Source organism: Hyperolius riggenbachi, chromosome 9 (assembly GCF_040937935.1).
Source record: "Hyperolius riggenbachi isolate aHypRig1 chromosome 9, aHypRig1.pri, whole genome shotgun sequence".
Taxonomy (NCBI): Eukaryota; Metazoa; Chordata; class Amphibia; order Anura; family Hyperoliidae; genus Hyperolius; species Hyperolius riggenbachi.
In genome coordinates, this window is record NC_090654.1 from 299,421,186 (window position 1) to 299,438,427 (window position 17,242).

Sequence of the window (17,242 nt, forward strand, 5' to 3'; positions counted from 1 at the left end):
TTGCAATATGACACTATCTTCCTTAGAGTTGATGATTCTGCACAATTTTGTATCATCTGCAAAATAGCAACATTGCTCACTACTGCATCTACTAGGTCATTAATAAATAAATTGAAGAGCACTGGACCCAGAACAGACCCCTGTGGGACCCCACTGCTAACAGTCTCCCATTTTGAGTACGATCCATTGACCACAACTCTTTGTTTTCTGTTTATTAGCCAGTTCCCTATCCATGAACACAGACTCTTCCCCAGTCCTTGCATCCTCAACTTTTGCACCAGACTTTTGTGGGGAACAGTGTCAAAGGCCTTTGCAAAGTCCAAGTATATCACATCTACAGCATTCCCAATATCCATATTAGCATTCACTACCTCATAAAAGCTGAGCATGTTAGTCAAACAGGACCTGTCTTTAGTAAACCCATGTAGATGCTGAGAAATAAGATTATTTTCTACTCTGAAGTCATGTATAGTATCTCTTAGTAACCCCTCAAATAGTTTTCATACAACTGATGTTAAGCTTACAGGTCTATAATTTCCTGGATCTGGTTTTTTGCCCTTCTTAAATAATGGGAAAATGTGGGCTGTACGCCAATCCACTGGGACTCTGCCAGTTGCAAGAGAGTCACAAAAGATAAGATAAAGGGGTTTATCTATAACTGAACTTAATTCCCTTAGGACCCGAGGATGCATGCCATCCGGGCCAGGTGCCTTGTCTATTTTTAATTTATGTAGTCTTGCCTTCACTTCTTCCTTCGTTAAGTATTTAATATTACAGTTAGAAGATTGAGACTATTCGCCTCTGTAGTTTGCAACAGTGCTGTTTCTTCTGTGAAGACAGAAGCAAAGAAAGCATTTAATAACTCTGCCTTACCTTGGTCATCCACCATTGAGTTCCCACCCTCATCCTTTAGGAGTCCTATACAGTCAAACTTTATTTTTTTAGAGTTAATGTACTTGTAAAACTTTTTGGGTTAGATTTAATATTCTTAGCGATTTGTTTTTCAGCTTCAATCTTTGCCTGCCTAATTTCTTTTTTACAATTTTTATTGCACTCCTTATAATTGCTTAGTGCAGCCTCGGTCCCCTCCTGTTTTAAGACCTTATAGGCATTCTTTTTCCTCTTCATTTTATCTTTAACCTTTCTATTCATCCATAGAGGCCTTTTTTTATTCCTAGATATTTTGTTTCCATATGGGATATACATACTACAATGTTGATTGAGTATAAGTTTAAAAGCTTGCCATTTCCCTTCAGTGTCTTCCCCTTGTAGTACATTATCCCAGTTCACCAAACTTAGTGCCTGCCTAATTTGATTGAACTTTGCTTTTCTAAAATTCATAGTTTTAGTGGTCCCGCTGCCCCGTGGCCTATCAGTCACCAGATCAAACGTTATCATGTTGTGATCACTATTTCCCAAATGTTCTTGAACCTGCACATTTGATACATTATCTGGTCTATTAGAAATGATCAGATCCAGTAACGCATTCCCCCTAGTTGGTTCAGTTACCATTTGAGTCAAGTAATTGTCCTGTAGTGCTGCCAGAAATCTGCTGCTTTTACCAGAATGGGTAGCCTCAATACTCCAGTCAATGTCTGGAAAGTTGAAGTCGCCCATAATTATGACCTCATTTTTACTTGCAGCTTTTTCAATCTGCTGTAGTAATCGCAGTTCTGCAGCTTCATTAATAAGAGGTGACCTGTAGCATACCCCAATAAGCAATTGGCAACTTTTATTTCCACCATGAATATTTACCCAAACGGACTTCACATCTTCGCAAACTTCCTCCATCTCATCATTGAGGACAGCTGTAAAAGAATTCTTAACAAAGAGACAAACCCCTCCACCTTTTTTCCCTGTTCTATCCCTCCTAAACACATTGTATCCTTTTAAATTAGCTATCCAGTCATGGCTTTCATCCATCCATGTCTCGGTTATTCCCACAATGTCATAGCCTTTGTCATTCAGAATTAACTCTAGTTCGTCTATTTTATTTGCAAGGCTCCGAGCATTGGTTACCATGCACTTTATATTTTTACCACCACATTTACAAATTTTGTTTACATGAAATGGGCTACTTGAATTTTTACCAACCTCCTTAATCTTTGTTAGGTTCCCATTGTCTTTTTACCTCATCTTGTCTAGGTATTGAGACTTTATCTTCCCGCCTCCCCCCAGATCCTAGTTTAGGTTGTATAGGTGGCCCCTGGGAGGCATGGTTCCTGGCTTCAAATCGATAGGGCAGTCAAATGGTCTATGAGGGGGTAGTTGATCTGCAGCCCTAGGACAAAAGACATCAGAATATTCCTTATATTGTGAAGGTACTTCTTCCACTTCAACCTTAGTAGAACACACGGCTATCTTCTGTAAACAATGCTGTGAATAATAAGGTGACCAAGTAGTCAACTGCCCATTCCCCCAATCAAACTGAGGCGAATGTAACCGTAACCAAGGTAACCCTAATATTACCGTAGAGGTAGACATCTTTAACACAAAAAACTGGATGATCTCCTTGTGCAGAGCTCCTACTTGCAGCGAGAGAGGAGGTGTCTGGCACAGTGGGGACTTTCCTTGCAAAGGGGTGTCGTCGATTGCTGTAACATACAAATGTTTTTCTACCGGAAGTACAGGGATATTCAACCTTAAAGCAAAATTTAAATCTAAAAAGTTAGCAGTCGACCCAGAGTCCACAAATGCTGTGGTAGGAACATTCTGCCCTTCCCAGTTTAAGGAGCAGGGCAATAATATTTTTTCTTGTTTAGGAGGTGAAACTACTCCGCTTAGGGTGGTACCTCCAGCCACACCTAAGCTAAGGAGTTTCCCGACTTCCTACCACAGTTTTGTGCAATGTGGCCCTTTTCCCCACAGTACATGCAGAGACCCTCTTTGCGTCTTCTTGACCTTTCAGCCTCTGAGGCGCCCGTGACCTAGCTGCATAGGTTCTTCAATCTCCACTGCTGCCGAACTACAAGCACCTGAAGCCCTAGAGTACATAGGGTACTTGGCTTTTTTATTGTACCTCAGACGTCTATCTATTTTAATAGATAGTGTTATAGCCTCATCTAGATCTTTGGGTTCTGGGTGACTAAGCATCACATCAGTAACTGCCTCTGACAACCCATCTAGATATCTGTCCAGGAGTGCATATTTTTCCCATCTAGAGGAGACTGCCCACTTCCTAAACTCTGACGCATACTCCTCTGCGGTACTGCGTCCCTGTTTAAGGTTTTTGAGTTTGCGTTCGGCCGTGGCGGCACTATCTGGATCATCGTAGATGACCGCCATGGCCTTAAAAAACTCGTGGACAGAAGAGAGAGCAGGATGCTCATCAGGTAAGCCGTAAGCCCAGGTCTGGGAGTCGGCATGCAATAGGGTCTTGATGAGAGTAACCTTCTGCACCTCGTTTCCCGAGGACACAGGTCTCATCTGAAAATAAGATAACACTCTGTGGCGAAAGTTCTGGAAATCTGCCCTAGCGCCTGAAAATCTCTCAGGAATATTCATTTTGGGCTTACTAGGAGCCGGGGGAGGTAGAACGTTAAGTGGCGGTTGCAGCCTCTGGACAGTCTCAGTCAGCTGAGTAATCTGAGCCTGCTGTGCAGTCACAGTAACCTTCAGCTGTTCTACTTCTGCCCTTATGGTCTGAAGCTGATTTACCACCTCCTCCTTCTTTCTGGTCTGTGTTTATGTAACGATTGGTGTCAGCAAGCACCGCTATTCTGATTATTGGTGATCTGCAATATCACCAATAATACAGATGCTATACCTGATTATATGGTGATCTGCAGAATCACCAATAATGCAAGTATAGCGTGACACGATACAATCGTACGCAAGAGGGTGCAATAGAGTATCTCTATAGGGCACAGAGATACAACCTCCAGCAAGCTGGAACAGCAGACAATAATAATATACAGTGTAAATTCAAGTCTGTGGAAATATCCACCACACCGTAATTCCTCAGAGGTGTGGTTACCTCTGGATGGGAACCCTGTGTGTGAGATCCTCCAAAGGACAGAGTGGAGGAGTCTCGGCCTCTAGCAGCAAGGGTTTGCTAGTGGCGGTCGTCTCAAAGAGGCAAGCCTCTGATAGAACCCTACAGTGGGAGACTTCCACTGAAGGGAGAAAGGTCAGACAAAATGAGGTTCGGCAACAGATCAGGCGGCTGCAGTACAGAAACGTGAGACAAGAGAATAGTCGGAAACCAAACCAATAGTCGATAACGGTACGGGCTGGCGAAGTACAAAATCAGGAAGCAGAGGAGTAGTCAAGACAGGCACAGAATCATACACGATAAATCAAACAGTAATAATATGTGTATATATTGGCGATAAACCAATATATAACACAATATCAGAGACAAGGCTGACTAGGTCTGAGTGCTGACACAGGGTATCGCAAACACAGATGAAGTGTGACTGAAAAGCACTTCCTTATATACTGCCTGGAAGAGAAGTCTCCACCCCAGGCAGCAACCAATCAGTGCAGGCTAAAATGTCAGCTGACACACTTCCTAAGAGTATAAAGGCGTGTCTGTCGGGCGCGCCCGCCCCCTAGAGGCAAGATGGAAGAGTCCTGGTGAACAGCATGCTGGTGAGTTTGGAGCAGAGTACTCGGACGGGTTTGCGCAGCGGATGCGGACGAATTTCCGCATCCCGTGTTGGAAAGTCCGCTTGCCGGATTGGATGCGACCATATTTCCGCAATCCATCCGGCGTTGCAGATTTTTCGTTAAACTCTGCCTGGCATTGTACAGTATTATGGTGTGTGATGTTATTGGGAGGGAGGAGAGTGATGGGAGTGATAGCTGAGTGAGCTGTGTGCCCCCTCCTACACTGCGCCTTGAGGCTGGAGCCTCTCTGCCTGGCTCTGTACAGTATTATGGTGTGTGATGTTATTGGGAGGGAGGAGAGTGATGGGAGTGATACCTGAGTGAGCTGTTTGCCCCTCCTACATTGTGCCCTGAGGCTGGAGCCTCTCTGCCGGGCCCTGTACAGTTTTGTGGTGTGTGATGTTATTGGGAGGGAAGTGGGTGATGGGAATGATTGCTGAGTGAGCTGTGTGCCCCTCCTACACTGCCCTGAGGCTGGAGCCTCTCTGCTTTGCTCGGTACAGTATTATGTGTGTGATGTAATTGGGAGGATGGTGATGGGAGTGATAGATGAGTGAGCTGTGTGCCCCCTCCTACACTGTGGCCTGAGGCTGGAGCCTCTCTAGTGAAAATGGGTAGAACACTTAAGCACTGTGGCTGATAAGTATTTTGTCTTCACAGGAGGGCTCCGCCTGGCAAATGCCGTTACCATCCGCTGTCAGTCAAGACGAAAAGTACCCCCATTCCATTTGTGCCAAAAGAAAGTAAGTTTGTATATTCACATTAGAATTTTTTTTTTTTTAAACCTACCGTGATTGCAAACACTGTGCTGTTCAAGAGACAGTATGGAGGTTATACAGAGGATTATTTGCTGTCATTATCGTGGGACTCCGCATATGACTTTTATGTGTTTTTGGGTTGTGTTGAAGGATTGCAGTCTTTTTTGTGATCCGCCTCATTTCCTGTTTTGACAATACAGGAAGTGAAGGATTCTCTCCAGGGAATCATATAAACTCCATATGTGCTGTGACTTCATCGATATGACATATCGAATGCGTCATGCAGTCCCAAACGCAAGTTTCTTTGCAAAGCCACCCAAAATGACATTTTTGTTGGGTTAAATACACTTTTTTTTCTTTCTTCTTCCCCCTGGCTCCCTGGTAGCTTCTAATTACAGCTCTACTCACCTATGTGTGAAAGCGGTTCCCAAGCATCCCTGGAAAGGTTATAGCTCATCCATCAGAGATTAGGTGGACAGAAGCTAATAAAAAGCCTCCTTCTCCTAGAATCCTCTCCTAACAAAACAGGTAAAATATGGACGTTACTGGAAAAGGAGGAAGGTAAATTTAATTTAATTTTTTCATGGATACCAAGTAATATTTATAAAGTATATTCCACTACCTACCATCCGCTGATTAGCCCCACACTAAAAACCTTTTACTGGTTTGTTCTAAAATGGCAAAAAGAAACAGGCCTCTCGCCTCTAACCACATTGAGAGACAATCCAGACTTTATTCCAGGTTTGGAGAAGTCTTGGTTTATAAAGAACAAAATAAGCAGTGAAACTCGTATTATTAACCTCAGGGGCGACCACACTTTGAAAATACCTAGCCTATTATGTAATCATGGGCAGGAAAACTCCTGGGGATTAACTCAAGCCCGAAGTTTCCTGCAAAAAGTGCACTCGAAATCTACTAAAATTAGGAAAGATCTGAATATTTTAGAAAAACACATCCTACTTAATAAAAAAATGGAAAAGGCTCTATCTAAACTAAATAGACTTAATAGCCCAGGAGAGATAGATAATTCTACCCCAACGTACTGTACAAAATGGGAAACAACTATCAATCCTACTCTCAGTTGCAAATGGCCTAAGATCTGGCGTAGTAACTGGTCTATACAGGATGCAGGACTACAACTTATCCAGTACAAGACTACTGCTAAATGGTATATTACCCCAGCACACATTCAGAGATTCACTGACCATAGAGAAGTATGTTGGAGGTGTGGGCAGGAGGACGGGACAGAGCTGCACATGTGGTGGACATGCCCCATAGCTAAAACCTTTTGGGATGAAATAAGCCATTTTTGTAGAGAATTACTAGGAGATACCTTCGATCTATCTGCAGAAGAAGCTATTTTTGGATTTGCTGATACGGGTGGGTGTAAAGGTAGTATTTTAATTAAAGAAGTAGGTACCAAGGTTGCCAAAAAAATGATAGTAGATAAGTGGAAAGAATCAACCCCCCCAAGCTTGGATGAATGGGTCTGCAGAATGGACCAGCTATGTGGTGGCAGTACCTCTGTAGTTCAAGATACGAAGGAAGACAAAATGGTTTGTGGTGGATGTGAAATGGCAAGTCCGTACAGTAAGACCTGGCAAGAAATCACAGAAAGATATATAAATAAAATATAAATATACACACATTTTGGGGACAAAGGTAGACGGAGCCTGAGGCGGGTGGATAATCTGTGGTGGAGACTGGTAACAGGATATATTGCGCTTCGGTATGTTTTTGTGTGTTTGTGAGTCTGAGTGGGAAGATTGTGGACTAAGAGTGAATGGATGAGGGTTGAATGTGCATACGTACATGCGGAAGCTAGAACCTCTGCCCATCGTCTGAAGGTTAGCAAGCTGGGACAATTGAAATAGTGCAGTCATGCTGGAGAGGGGAGGATTGGGCACTGAAATGGTAGTTAAACGATCTATTTAGTTTGTATAGAAATTTATAAGCGCTACAAAAAAATGGAACCGAACGATGATGATAGCATTACCCAGCGATGGCACACAGCCACTTAAGGCTGATGAGCCTCTAGCTGACAAGCTTTCTGCATGTGGTGTGCATCTGAGTTAAAAGGAAAAAAAAAAAAAAAAAAAAAAAAAGAAAAAAAGGGGAAAAAAAAAAAAGCCTCCTTCTCCAGACTGGTAGGAACCGATCACAGCAGGGGGTTCTCTCAGGATTACCTCAGCTGAAGGATCAAAGAGAATCTATATCCCAGCTGACCCCCGTGTGGCCCTGAGATACCCAATATTCATATGTTCTCCATATTTCCTTTATAATTCATGGCATAGCAAATCTCTATGCCCATCAAATCTGCACAGGTTGTGGGATTCCGCAGGACGCTGGTTCTGAGAGGTTTACGGACCAATCGGACTCCCAGATCTAGCGTAAGACTGTTTTAAAATAACCCTCTAATACCCCAGGGGTCTGATCCCCCAAGTTTGGTATCAACGTTCTTGATAAATTCTGACAAACCTAAAAATGTTACTATTTTTAACATAACCTGTATGGTTTGCAGATTAGCACACCTATCATGATTCAGGTATATTCCTATGTCCATGAGAGGGGCAGGCATATCTCCTGTTCCAAAGAGGTGTGTGATCCACGCCCCCTAACCCCTCCTTGCTGGAGTGGGGGCTATAACTACAGAGAGCCCAGAAAGCTCTGGGTCCTTTACCTTTTAATCTGACGTCGAATTAACATCAAATCAACCAGCCCGCAGGACATGGGCCAAAACAGCCATCTTGGACTTTACGCCAAAGACTTGCGATTGCCGCATGGACTACCAATAACGGTATTTGAACTGTATATCCAGACATTCTGTTTCTTTTCATCTCTCCTCTATCAAATCAATCTGTTCTAAAGTAAGCTGTGTGTGTATGTGGTTTTAGAATAAAACTAACGATTCTTATCGTTCAGTCTTGTGCCTGTTCTGGTCATCTGATTGCTGCTATAACGAATCTGCCCTCTGAAAATTCAGTCATACTACCGCATTGTTTTATTATTTGCTTATAAATTGTTGAATTGCTAGCTACGTTATAAATAACCGTTTTTTCCTTGTAGGATTAGCTAGTACCAGGTTTCCTGTGCAAAATCGATAACTTTAGTTTCTCGATTGTAAATTCGAGATTGCATCATATATGGACCCAGTAACCTTTCCTGAATCGTCACATTGCTCACAGTCTTAAAGCCTTCGGAAGTGTAACGATCGGTGTAACACAGAGAGGATCTGATTACCGGTGAACTGCAGTATCACCGAGAATACAGAATATACCCGATTATTGGTGATCTGCAGTATCACCGATAATCAGATATATCTACTAACCTCTGGACACCAGATAGAACAAGTGAATGTAATAACTGAGTGTTAGATGCAACAGTATACTTTGAGTACTTCTCCAGAAGTATGTTCCTTCCTCTGGCCTAGACTCTCCAGGAGGGAGGAGCTAGGCTGAGGGGAGGAAGGACAGAGCGTGAGTGACACCCGAGAAATAGGGTGTCACTAACAGGTCTGGGAACTGCCTCTAACAGTAAGGCCAGTTCTCAAGGTCGGCAAGCCAGGTCATTAACACACAGACAGATAAGGTACAGATTCAGGAGTCAGATATGGAATCCAATAAATAGGCTGGGTTTGGCAACGGAGTATCAGATAAGCACAGTACAGAATCAGGAGGCAAATACAGAGTCCAGGAACGAGCAGAGTTTGGCAACAGGGTATCAGAAATAGCAAGGTACAAGATCAGAGTTCAGAGGAATAGTCAGGCAGGCAGAAGGTCATAACAAATAATACAATTCAATGTTCCTAATGCTAAGGTGTGAACGCCTTGATGTCAACACCTTTGGAAACTATGCTAGAACACAGCTACAGACAAGGTCTGAGTGCTACCACGTAGTGATCGCAATGGCAGACAACCAGAGAATGACCAGCACCCAGTATAAATAGTAAAGCGCTCACCAGCGCCTCCCCTAAGTGCTGGACCAATGGCAGGTGGTGAAATTGTCAGCTGACCCGCCTGGTCAGCTGACCCTTTTCTGGCTGTCATATAAACTCTGCCTCTCAGCGCGCGCGTCCTTCTGAACCTGTGTGGACTAGCAGTCCCAGCCACACCAGTCATGTCTTGTAATGCAACCACTGATTCAGGCGCAGGGACCGCCGCCCTGCTCTCCAAGTGAGCGGCGGTTTCCCCGCGTCCAGTCGCAATGTCAGCTTCTTTGTCATGCGTGCACTCCGATGACTCTAACGCAGATTCCACCGCTCTGCCCATGTGGCATGCGGCGGTTTCTTCGCGTTGTGCCGCTATGTTAGATGCGGAAACAGCCGCCTCACTCTGAGCCTTTGCGACGGCTTTTCCGCGTTTCCTCACAGGAAGTGACTATTCCTCGAGCGGTGACTGGAGCATGTCGAACGTGATTGGGCTGGCTACCGTATTATGATAGCACTGGGGACCCTTTTCTGGCTGTCATATAAGCTCTGCCTCTCAGCACGCACGCGTCCTTCTGAACCTGTGTGGACTAGCAGTCCCAGCCACACCTGTCATGTCTTGTAATGCAACCACTGATTCAGGCGCGGGGACCGCCGCCCTGCTCTCCAAGTGAGCGGCGGTTTCCCCGCGTCCAGTCGCAATGTCAGCTGCTTTGTCATGCGTGCAATCCGCCGACTCTAACGCGGATTCCACCGCTCTGCCCATGTGGCATGCGGCGGTTTCTTCGCGTTGTGCCGCCATGTTAGACGCCTCACTCTGAGCCCTTGCGGCGGCTTTTCCGCGTTTCCTCACAGTACCCCCCCCCCTGAGGAGTGGACTCCGGACAGCTCCTACCAGGCTTCTCAGGATGCAACGCGTGGAACTCCCTTCTTAATTTGTCAGCATGCATGCGACATTCAGGTACCCATGATCTCTCCTCAATACCATACCCTTTCCAATGAACCAGATATTGTACTGAGTTCTGAACTATGCGAGAGTCTAAAATCTTCTCTACTTCGTACTCAGGTTGGTCATCTATCATCACAGGAGGAGGAGGAGTGGGACCCACATGAACTGCTAGTTTAAGCAGAGACACGTGAAAGGATCTCACGCCGCGCATACTGGCAGGGAGGTTAATGGCATAAGTGACATCGTTGATCTTTCTAGTTACTGGGAATGGACCCACATACCTGGTCCCCAACTTAGCTGAGGGCTGTTTCAAGGTCAAGTGACGTGTGGACACCCAGACTAAATCTCCTGGCAAAAATCTTCACTCTAAGGAACGTCTCTTGTCAGCTTGACCTTTTTGACTTTGAAACGCCTTCTACAAATTATTTTTCACAATCCACCATATATCTTTGAATGACCTTTGCCAGGCCTCCAGAGCTGGAAACGGAGTGGAGACGACTGTCAATGGGGAGAATTTAGGCAACCTCCTGGTCACTACCTGGAATGGACATAATCCTGAAGAGGAACTTTTCAATTTGTTGTGCGCAAATTCTGCAAAGGGTAAAAACTTGACCCAATCATTTTGCGCCTCTGCAACGTAACACCTCAAAAACTGTTCCAATGATTGGTTGACTGTTTCCGTCTGACCATTGGTCTGTGGGTGGTAGCCCGAAGAAAATGACAGTTCCATGCCCATTTGGTGACAGAATGCCCTCCAAAATCTGAAAACAAATTGGACTCCCCTATCTGACACGAAGTTTTCCGGAATGCCATGCAATCGGAAAACGTGGATGATGAACAAATCGGCTAATTCCTGGGCCGAGGGGAGTCCTTTCAAGGGCACAAAATGGGCCATTTTGCTAAAGCGGTCGACTACCACCCAAATGACCGACATGCCCTCAGACCTGGGGAGCTCACCCACCAAATCCATCGACAAGTGGGTCCATGGCTCACTCGGGGTGGGCAAGGGCTGCAATCTTCCCACAGATGCCAGTCGGGAGGGCTTACTCCTCGCACACACCGCACACTCTCTAACAAACTCTTTGCAATCGGCTGCTAGAGACGGCCACCAAGCGCATCTGGCTGCAAGGTCCTGTGTTCTGGAGGCCCAGGGTGTCCCGCATTCCTGTGTGAATGGAACATCTGCAAAATCTGAAGGCGAAATGGCAGTGGAATAAACATAACCCCTTTGGGCTTCCCCTCCGGGATGTCCTGCTGAAACGGACCTAAAGTCTCTGTCCAATATTCCCAAGTCTCAGTTGTAGCTAATACCATTCTCTGTGGGACAATGGTCTCTGGGAGGGAGGGCTGTGCTGTCTCTGGCTCAAAGCATCTAGACAGGGCATCTGCCTTAATGTTTTTGCTCCCTGGGGTGTACGTAATTATAAATCTGAATCTCGAGAAGAACAATGACCATCGAGTCTGACGGGGGCTTAATCTCTTGGCTCCCTCGATGTATTCTAAATTTTTTGTGGTCAGTGTAAACTGTAATTGTATGTTCTGCTCCTTCCAACCAATGACGCCATTCTTCAAAAGCCAATTTGATGGCCAGGAGCTCCTTGTTGCCTATATCGTAGTTTCTCTCTGCCGGAGAGAACCTACGAGAAAAGTAGGCACATGGGTGCAATCTACCCTGCAACCCTGACCGCTGGGACAGCACAGCCCCTACCCCGACCTCCGAGGCGTCCACCTCGACAATAAAAGGATAGGAAGTGTCAACGTGTCTCAGGATGGGTGCAGAGCAAAACAAATCTTTCAGAGTGGAGAATGCATGCAGAGCTTCTGGAGGCCAGTGGGTAGTATCTGCTCCTTTCTTAGTGAGACAAGTGAGGGGTGCAATAACAGTGGAGTACCCCTTTATGAACCTTCTATAGTAATTGGCAAAACCTAGAAATCTCTGAAGAGATTTCAACCCCACTGGTTGAGGCCATTCCAACACAGCAGAAACCTTAGCAGGATCCATAGACAGGCCCGAAGTGGAAATAATGTACCCTAAAAAGGTGACAGATGTTACCTCGAAGATGCATTTCTCCAATTTTGCGTAAAGCATGTTTTGCCTTAGTTTATCCAATACAAACTTGACATGTGTCCTGTGCTCAGAGAGGTTGTTAGAAAATTTAAGTATATCATCAAGGTATACCAACACGAACTTGCCCAATACCTCCCGGAATACTTCATTAATCAGTTCCTGAAAGACAGCCGGGGCATTACACAGCCCGAAGGGCATCACCAGGTACTCGTAATGCCCGTCGGGCGTGTTAAAGGACGTCTTCCATTCATCGCCCCTTCTGATCCGCACTAGGTTGTATGCCCCCCGTAAATCCAACTTTGAAAAGATCTTAGCGTCGGTTATCTGTGTAAACAAGTCATCTATCAAGGGCAACAGGTAGCGATTCTTTACTGTGATTTTATTCAGACCCCGGTAATCAATGCAAGGCCGCAGGCCTCTGTCCTTTTTTCTTAACAAAAAAGAAACCAGCGCCAGCAGGCGACCTGGAAGGACGAATGAACCCCTTGGCTAAATTTTCACAAATGTATTCCTGCATGGCCACTTTCTCTGGACCAGACAAATTGTAAAGATGACCCCTAGGGGGCACACAACCCGATCGGAGATCGATGGGGCAATCAAAGAGGCGATGTGGAGGTAACTTATCTGCAGCCTTGGGACAGAACACATCTGAATACTCGGAATATTGTACAGGTACCCCCTCCAACTGGATCCTGGTCTGGCCCAGTGTCACTCTCCCCAAACAGTGCTGAAAACAGTGGGTCAACCAGCTAGTCAGCCGACTGGTAGCCCAGTTAATCTGTGGCGAATGTAAATGCAGCCATGGCATGCCAAGGATGACTGTGGAGGTGGTCATGTGTAACACAAAAAACTGTAGTTTCTCCTTATGTAACACCCCAATAGTGACTTCCACCTCAGGTGTCTGAGACAGCGGACGATCACTCTGCAGGGGGGAATCATCGACTGCCGTAACCTGAATGGGTGGTTTTACTGGGGTGAACGGAATACCCAATCTCTTTGCAAATTCAAAATCCATAAAATTAGCTGCAGAGCCTGAATCAATAAAAGCTTCAGAAACCTCAGTTTTATCCTCCCATGTGACTGTACAGGGAAGGAGTAACCGTTTATTTTCTAGGGGTAAAAGCCGCGTGCCTAGGGTGCTACCCCCTACAACTCCTAGGCGATAGCGTTTCCCGGCTTGTTAGGACAATTACATGCTCTATGACCCCCCTCTGCACAGTAAAGACACAGCTGCTCAGACATCCTGCGTCTTCGCTCCACTTGGGATAGTTTTGACCGACCAATTTGCATTGGTTCGGGTGGAGGCGAGACAGGAGGAGGTGGAGTTACCGGAGGCGCAGCGTAGGACACCATTCTTACATGACTACTACCCCGGGTCTGTTTCTGATAGCGCAATCTGCGGTCGACTCGAATGGCCGATGAAATGGCCTCATCGACTGTCTTAGGTTCAGGCAGACTTAACATGAGATCTGAAACCTCATCTGACAAACCTGATAAGAAACAATCTAATAGGGCATAGGTGTCCCACCTGGCTGAAACTGACCACCTCCTAAATTCGGCTGCGTAATCTTCGACCGGACCCTTGCCTTGACGCAAGAGCTTGAGCTTCCGCTCAGAGGTCGCGGCAAGGTCTGGGTCATCGTAAATTACTGCCATGGCTTTAAAAAATGCATCCACTGAAGAGAGGGCCAAATCCCCGGTGGGCAAACTGTATGCCCACGTCTGAGAATCGCCTGACAACAAAGTCTTAATGAATGTGACCCTTTGGGCCACAGTTCCTGAAGATCGGGGTTTCAACTCAAAGTAAGATAACACTCTACTTTTAAAATTTCGGAAGTCTGATCTGTGACCAGAAAATTTCTCAGGTACAGGCAAACGCATGTCAGAGCTAGGAGGGGATCACACCTCATCCACTGCTGTCTGGAGGGTTTGTAAAGAACCAGACAAAGCTTCAATCATAGTCTTGTGACTACCCAGCACTTGATTGATGTTGTCCACCGAAGTGGCAAGTGCGCCCAGACGGTCAGTGCGTGCGTCCATTATAATTTTTTGGTCTGCCGTTCTGTAACGATCGGTGTAACACAGAGAGGGTCTGATTACCGGTGAACTGCAGTATCACCGAGAATACAGAATATACCCGATTATTGGTGATCTGCAGTATCACCGATAATCAGATATATCTACTAACCTCTGGACACCAGATAGAAGTGAATGTAATAACTGAGTGTTAGATGCAACAGTATACTTTGAGTACTTCTCCAGAAGTATGTTCCTTCCTCTGGCCTAGACTCTCCAGGAGGGAGGAGCTAGGCTGAGGGGAGGAAGGAGAGAGCGTGAGTGACACCCGAGAAATAGGGTGTCACTAACAGGTCTGGGAACTGCCTCTAACAGTAAGGCCAGTTCTCGAGGTCGGCAAGCCAGGTCGTTAACACACAGACAGATAAGGTACAGATTCCGGAGTCAGATACAGAATCCAATAAATAGGCTGGGTTTGGCAACGGAATATCAGATAAGCACAGTACAGATTCAGGAGGCAAATACAGAGTCCAGGAATGAGCAGAGTTTGGCAACAGGATATCAGAAATAGCAAGGTACAAGATCAGAGTTCAGAGGAATAGTCAGGCAGACAGAAGGTCATAACAAATAATACAATTCAATGTTCCTAATGCTAAGGTGTGAACGCCTTGATGTCAACACCTTTGGAAACTATACTAGAACACAGATACAGACAAGGTCTGAGTGCTACCACGTAGTGATCACAACAGCAGACAACCAGAGAATGACCAGCACCCAGTATAAATAGTAAAGCGCTCACCAGCGCCTCCCCTAAGTGCTGGACCAATGGCAGGTGGTGAAATTGTCAGCTGACCCGCCTGGTCAGCTGACCCTTTTCTGGCTGTCATATAAGCTCTGCCTCTCAGCGCGCGCGTCCTTCTGAACCTGTGTGGACTAGCAGTCCCAGCCACACCAGTCATGTCTTGTAATGCAACCACTGATTCAGGCGCAGGGACCGCCGCCCTGCTCTCCAAGTGAGCGGCGGTTTCCCCGCGTCCAGTCGCAATGTCAGCTTCTTTGTCATGCGTGCACTCCGATGACTCTAACGCAGATTCCACCGCTCTGCCCATGTGGCATGCGGCGGTTTCTTCGCGTTGTGCCGCTATGTTAGATGCGGAAACAGCCGCCTCACTCTGAGCCTTTGCGACGGCTTTTCCGCGTTTCCTCACAGGAAGTGACTATTCCTCGAGCGGTGACTGGAGCATGTCGAACGTGATTGGGCTGGCTACCGTATTATGATAGCATTGGGGTCTCTTCGCTCCTGGCAAAACAAAGAGTGGTGGCAGGGTATTTACCCAATTTCTTGTGTGAAATCGATATTTTTAGCTTACCGATTGTACGTACAACCGGGATTGTACATGTATGGGCACCTCCAACCAATCTTAGCAGTTTACTACGCACACAATGAATTTGCCTCCAGCAGTCTCTAGTGCATGAGACCTGCATGGCAACCGTGGCCTAGTAACCCGGGATTGGTGGATAATTGTCCCATTACATATTGTCGGCAGCTGCGCGATCAATCCTTATTGTCAAACTGTTCACCGTACTTCCTGCATATGCTAACGGGACCAGATTAGATGGGATTGGCACTCTCTGTCGCATTAACCTTTCTTTCCTCTGACGATCCAGCAACCGGTCTTCATTGTCTGTCTGCACCCGTACTTCCTGCGTATGCTAACGGGAGCAGATCTCAACGGGATCGCGGGGCTGGGTTGTCACATGTGGTACTTGGGCTGTGTAGATTATCCTTATGCTGATGGGAAAATACTGATATTTTTTGGGAAGGGCTAAAATAACAGGCTATAGGGGCTTCAATTTAGGGATGGGGGGTTATGGGGTTTTACCAACTGCCCAGAACTCATCCTCCAACCTAGCCTAGCCCTCCCTATCTCCTCCAGATTCTCCCCAACACTTACTGCTCACGTCACCTGTAACTTAACCACTTTACCACCAGCGGTGCGGATATCTCCATCCCTTTTTCCACGCTGTCAACACCAGAGACGGAGATATCTGCACCTCCCGCCACTGTCCGCGCTCCCGCTCGCTCGTGCGTGTGCGCCCATGCTCGTGCATGCCACCGCCTGCTCGCCCGGAGATCAATGAATGGGAAAAACCTTCCTGTTCGTTGATCTAAGCCCCCCTATGAGAGCAGCTCGATCATTGTGGGAAAAAAAAAAGTTTCCCAGCCTCATATCACTTCCTGCAACCATACTTCCTATGCTTGCAGGTCGCATAAACAAAAAGTTACTGTATAGTAACTACAGTAAAGTAAATAGTATATAATAGTATAGTAAATAGTAAAACTACACCCTAAAGCATTTTTCATATACACAAATACATTAGTTTTACACTAAAAATTAACTCATTACCTTCTACACTCCCCAATTTTTTTTTTTTTTTTTTGGAAACCTTAGGGGCTGAACATTTTAAATATTTGTTACTTTATAAACTAAGGGCTTGTTATTAGGGATGGACGCAAAACTGAAAAAATGCACCTTTATTTCCAAATAAAATGACGCCAAACATTGTGATAGGGGCATAATTTAAATGGTTTTATAACGGGGACAAATGGGCAAATAAATTTCATGGGTTTTAATTACAGTAGCATGCATTATTTAAAAACTATAATGGCCGAAAACTGAAAAATAATGAATTTTTTCCTATTTTCCCATTAAAACACATTTAGAATAAAATAATTCTTGGCATAATGTCCCACCTAAAGAAAGCCTAATTGGTGGCGAAAAAAAACAAGATATTGTTCATTTCATTGTGATAAGTAATGACAAAGTTATAGACGAATGAATGGAAGGAGGGCTGAAAGGTGAAAATTGCTCTGGTGCTCAAGGGTTAAAACCCCTCAGTTGTGAAGTGGTTAA

The 17,242-nt window shown here is 45.6% G+C and overlaps 1 protein-coding gene across 1 annotated transcript in view; it reads left to right on the plus strand.

Moving 5' to 3' along the window:
- Nucleotides 1-17,242, plus strand: part of HHIPL1 (HHIP like 1) — a 112,316-nt gene that overhangs the window by 80,202 nt on the left and 14,872 nt on the right. Inside the window, exon 8 of the mRNA XM_068254795.1 lies at nucleotides 5,272-5,354. Within this exon, the coding sequence (XP_068110896.1) occupies nucleotides 5,272-5,354 (83 nt within the window). The remainder of the gene's footprint in view (nucleotides 1-5,271; nucleotides 5,355-17,242) is intronic.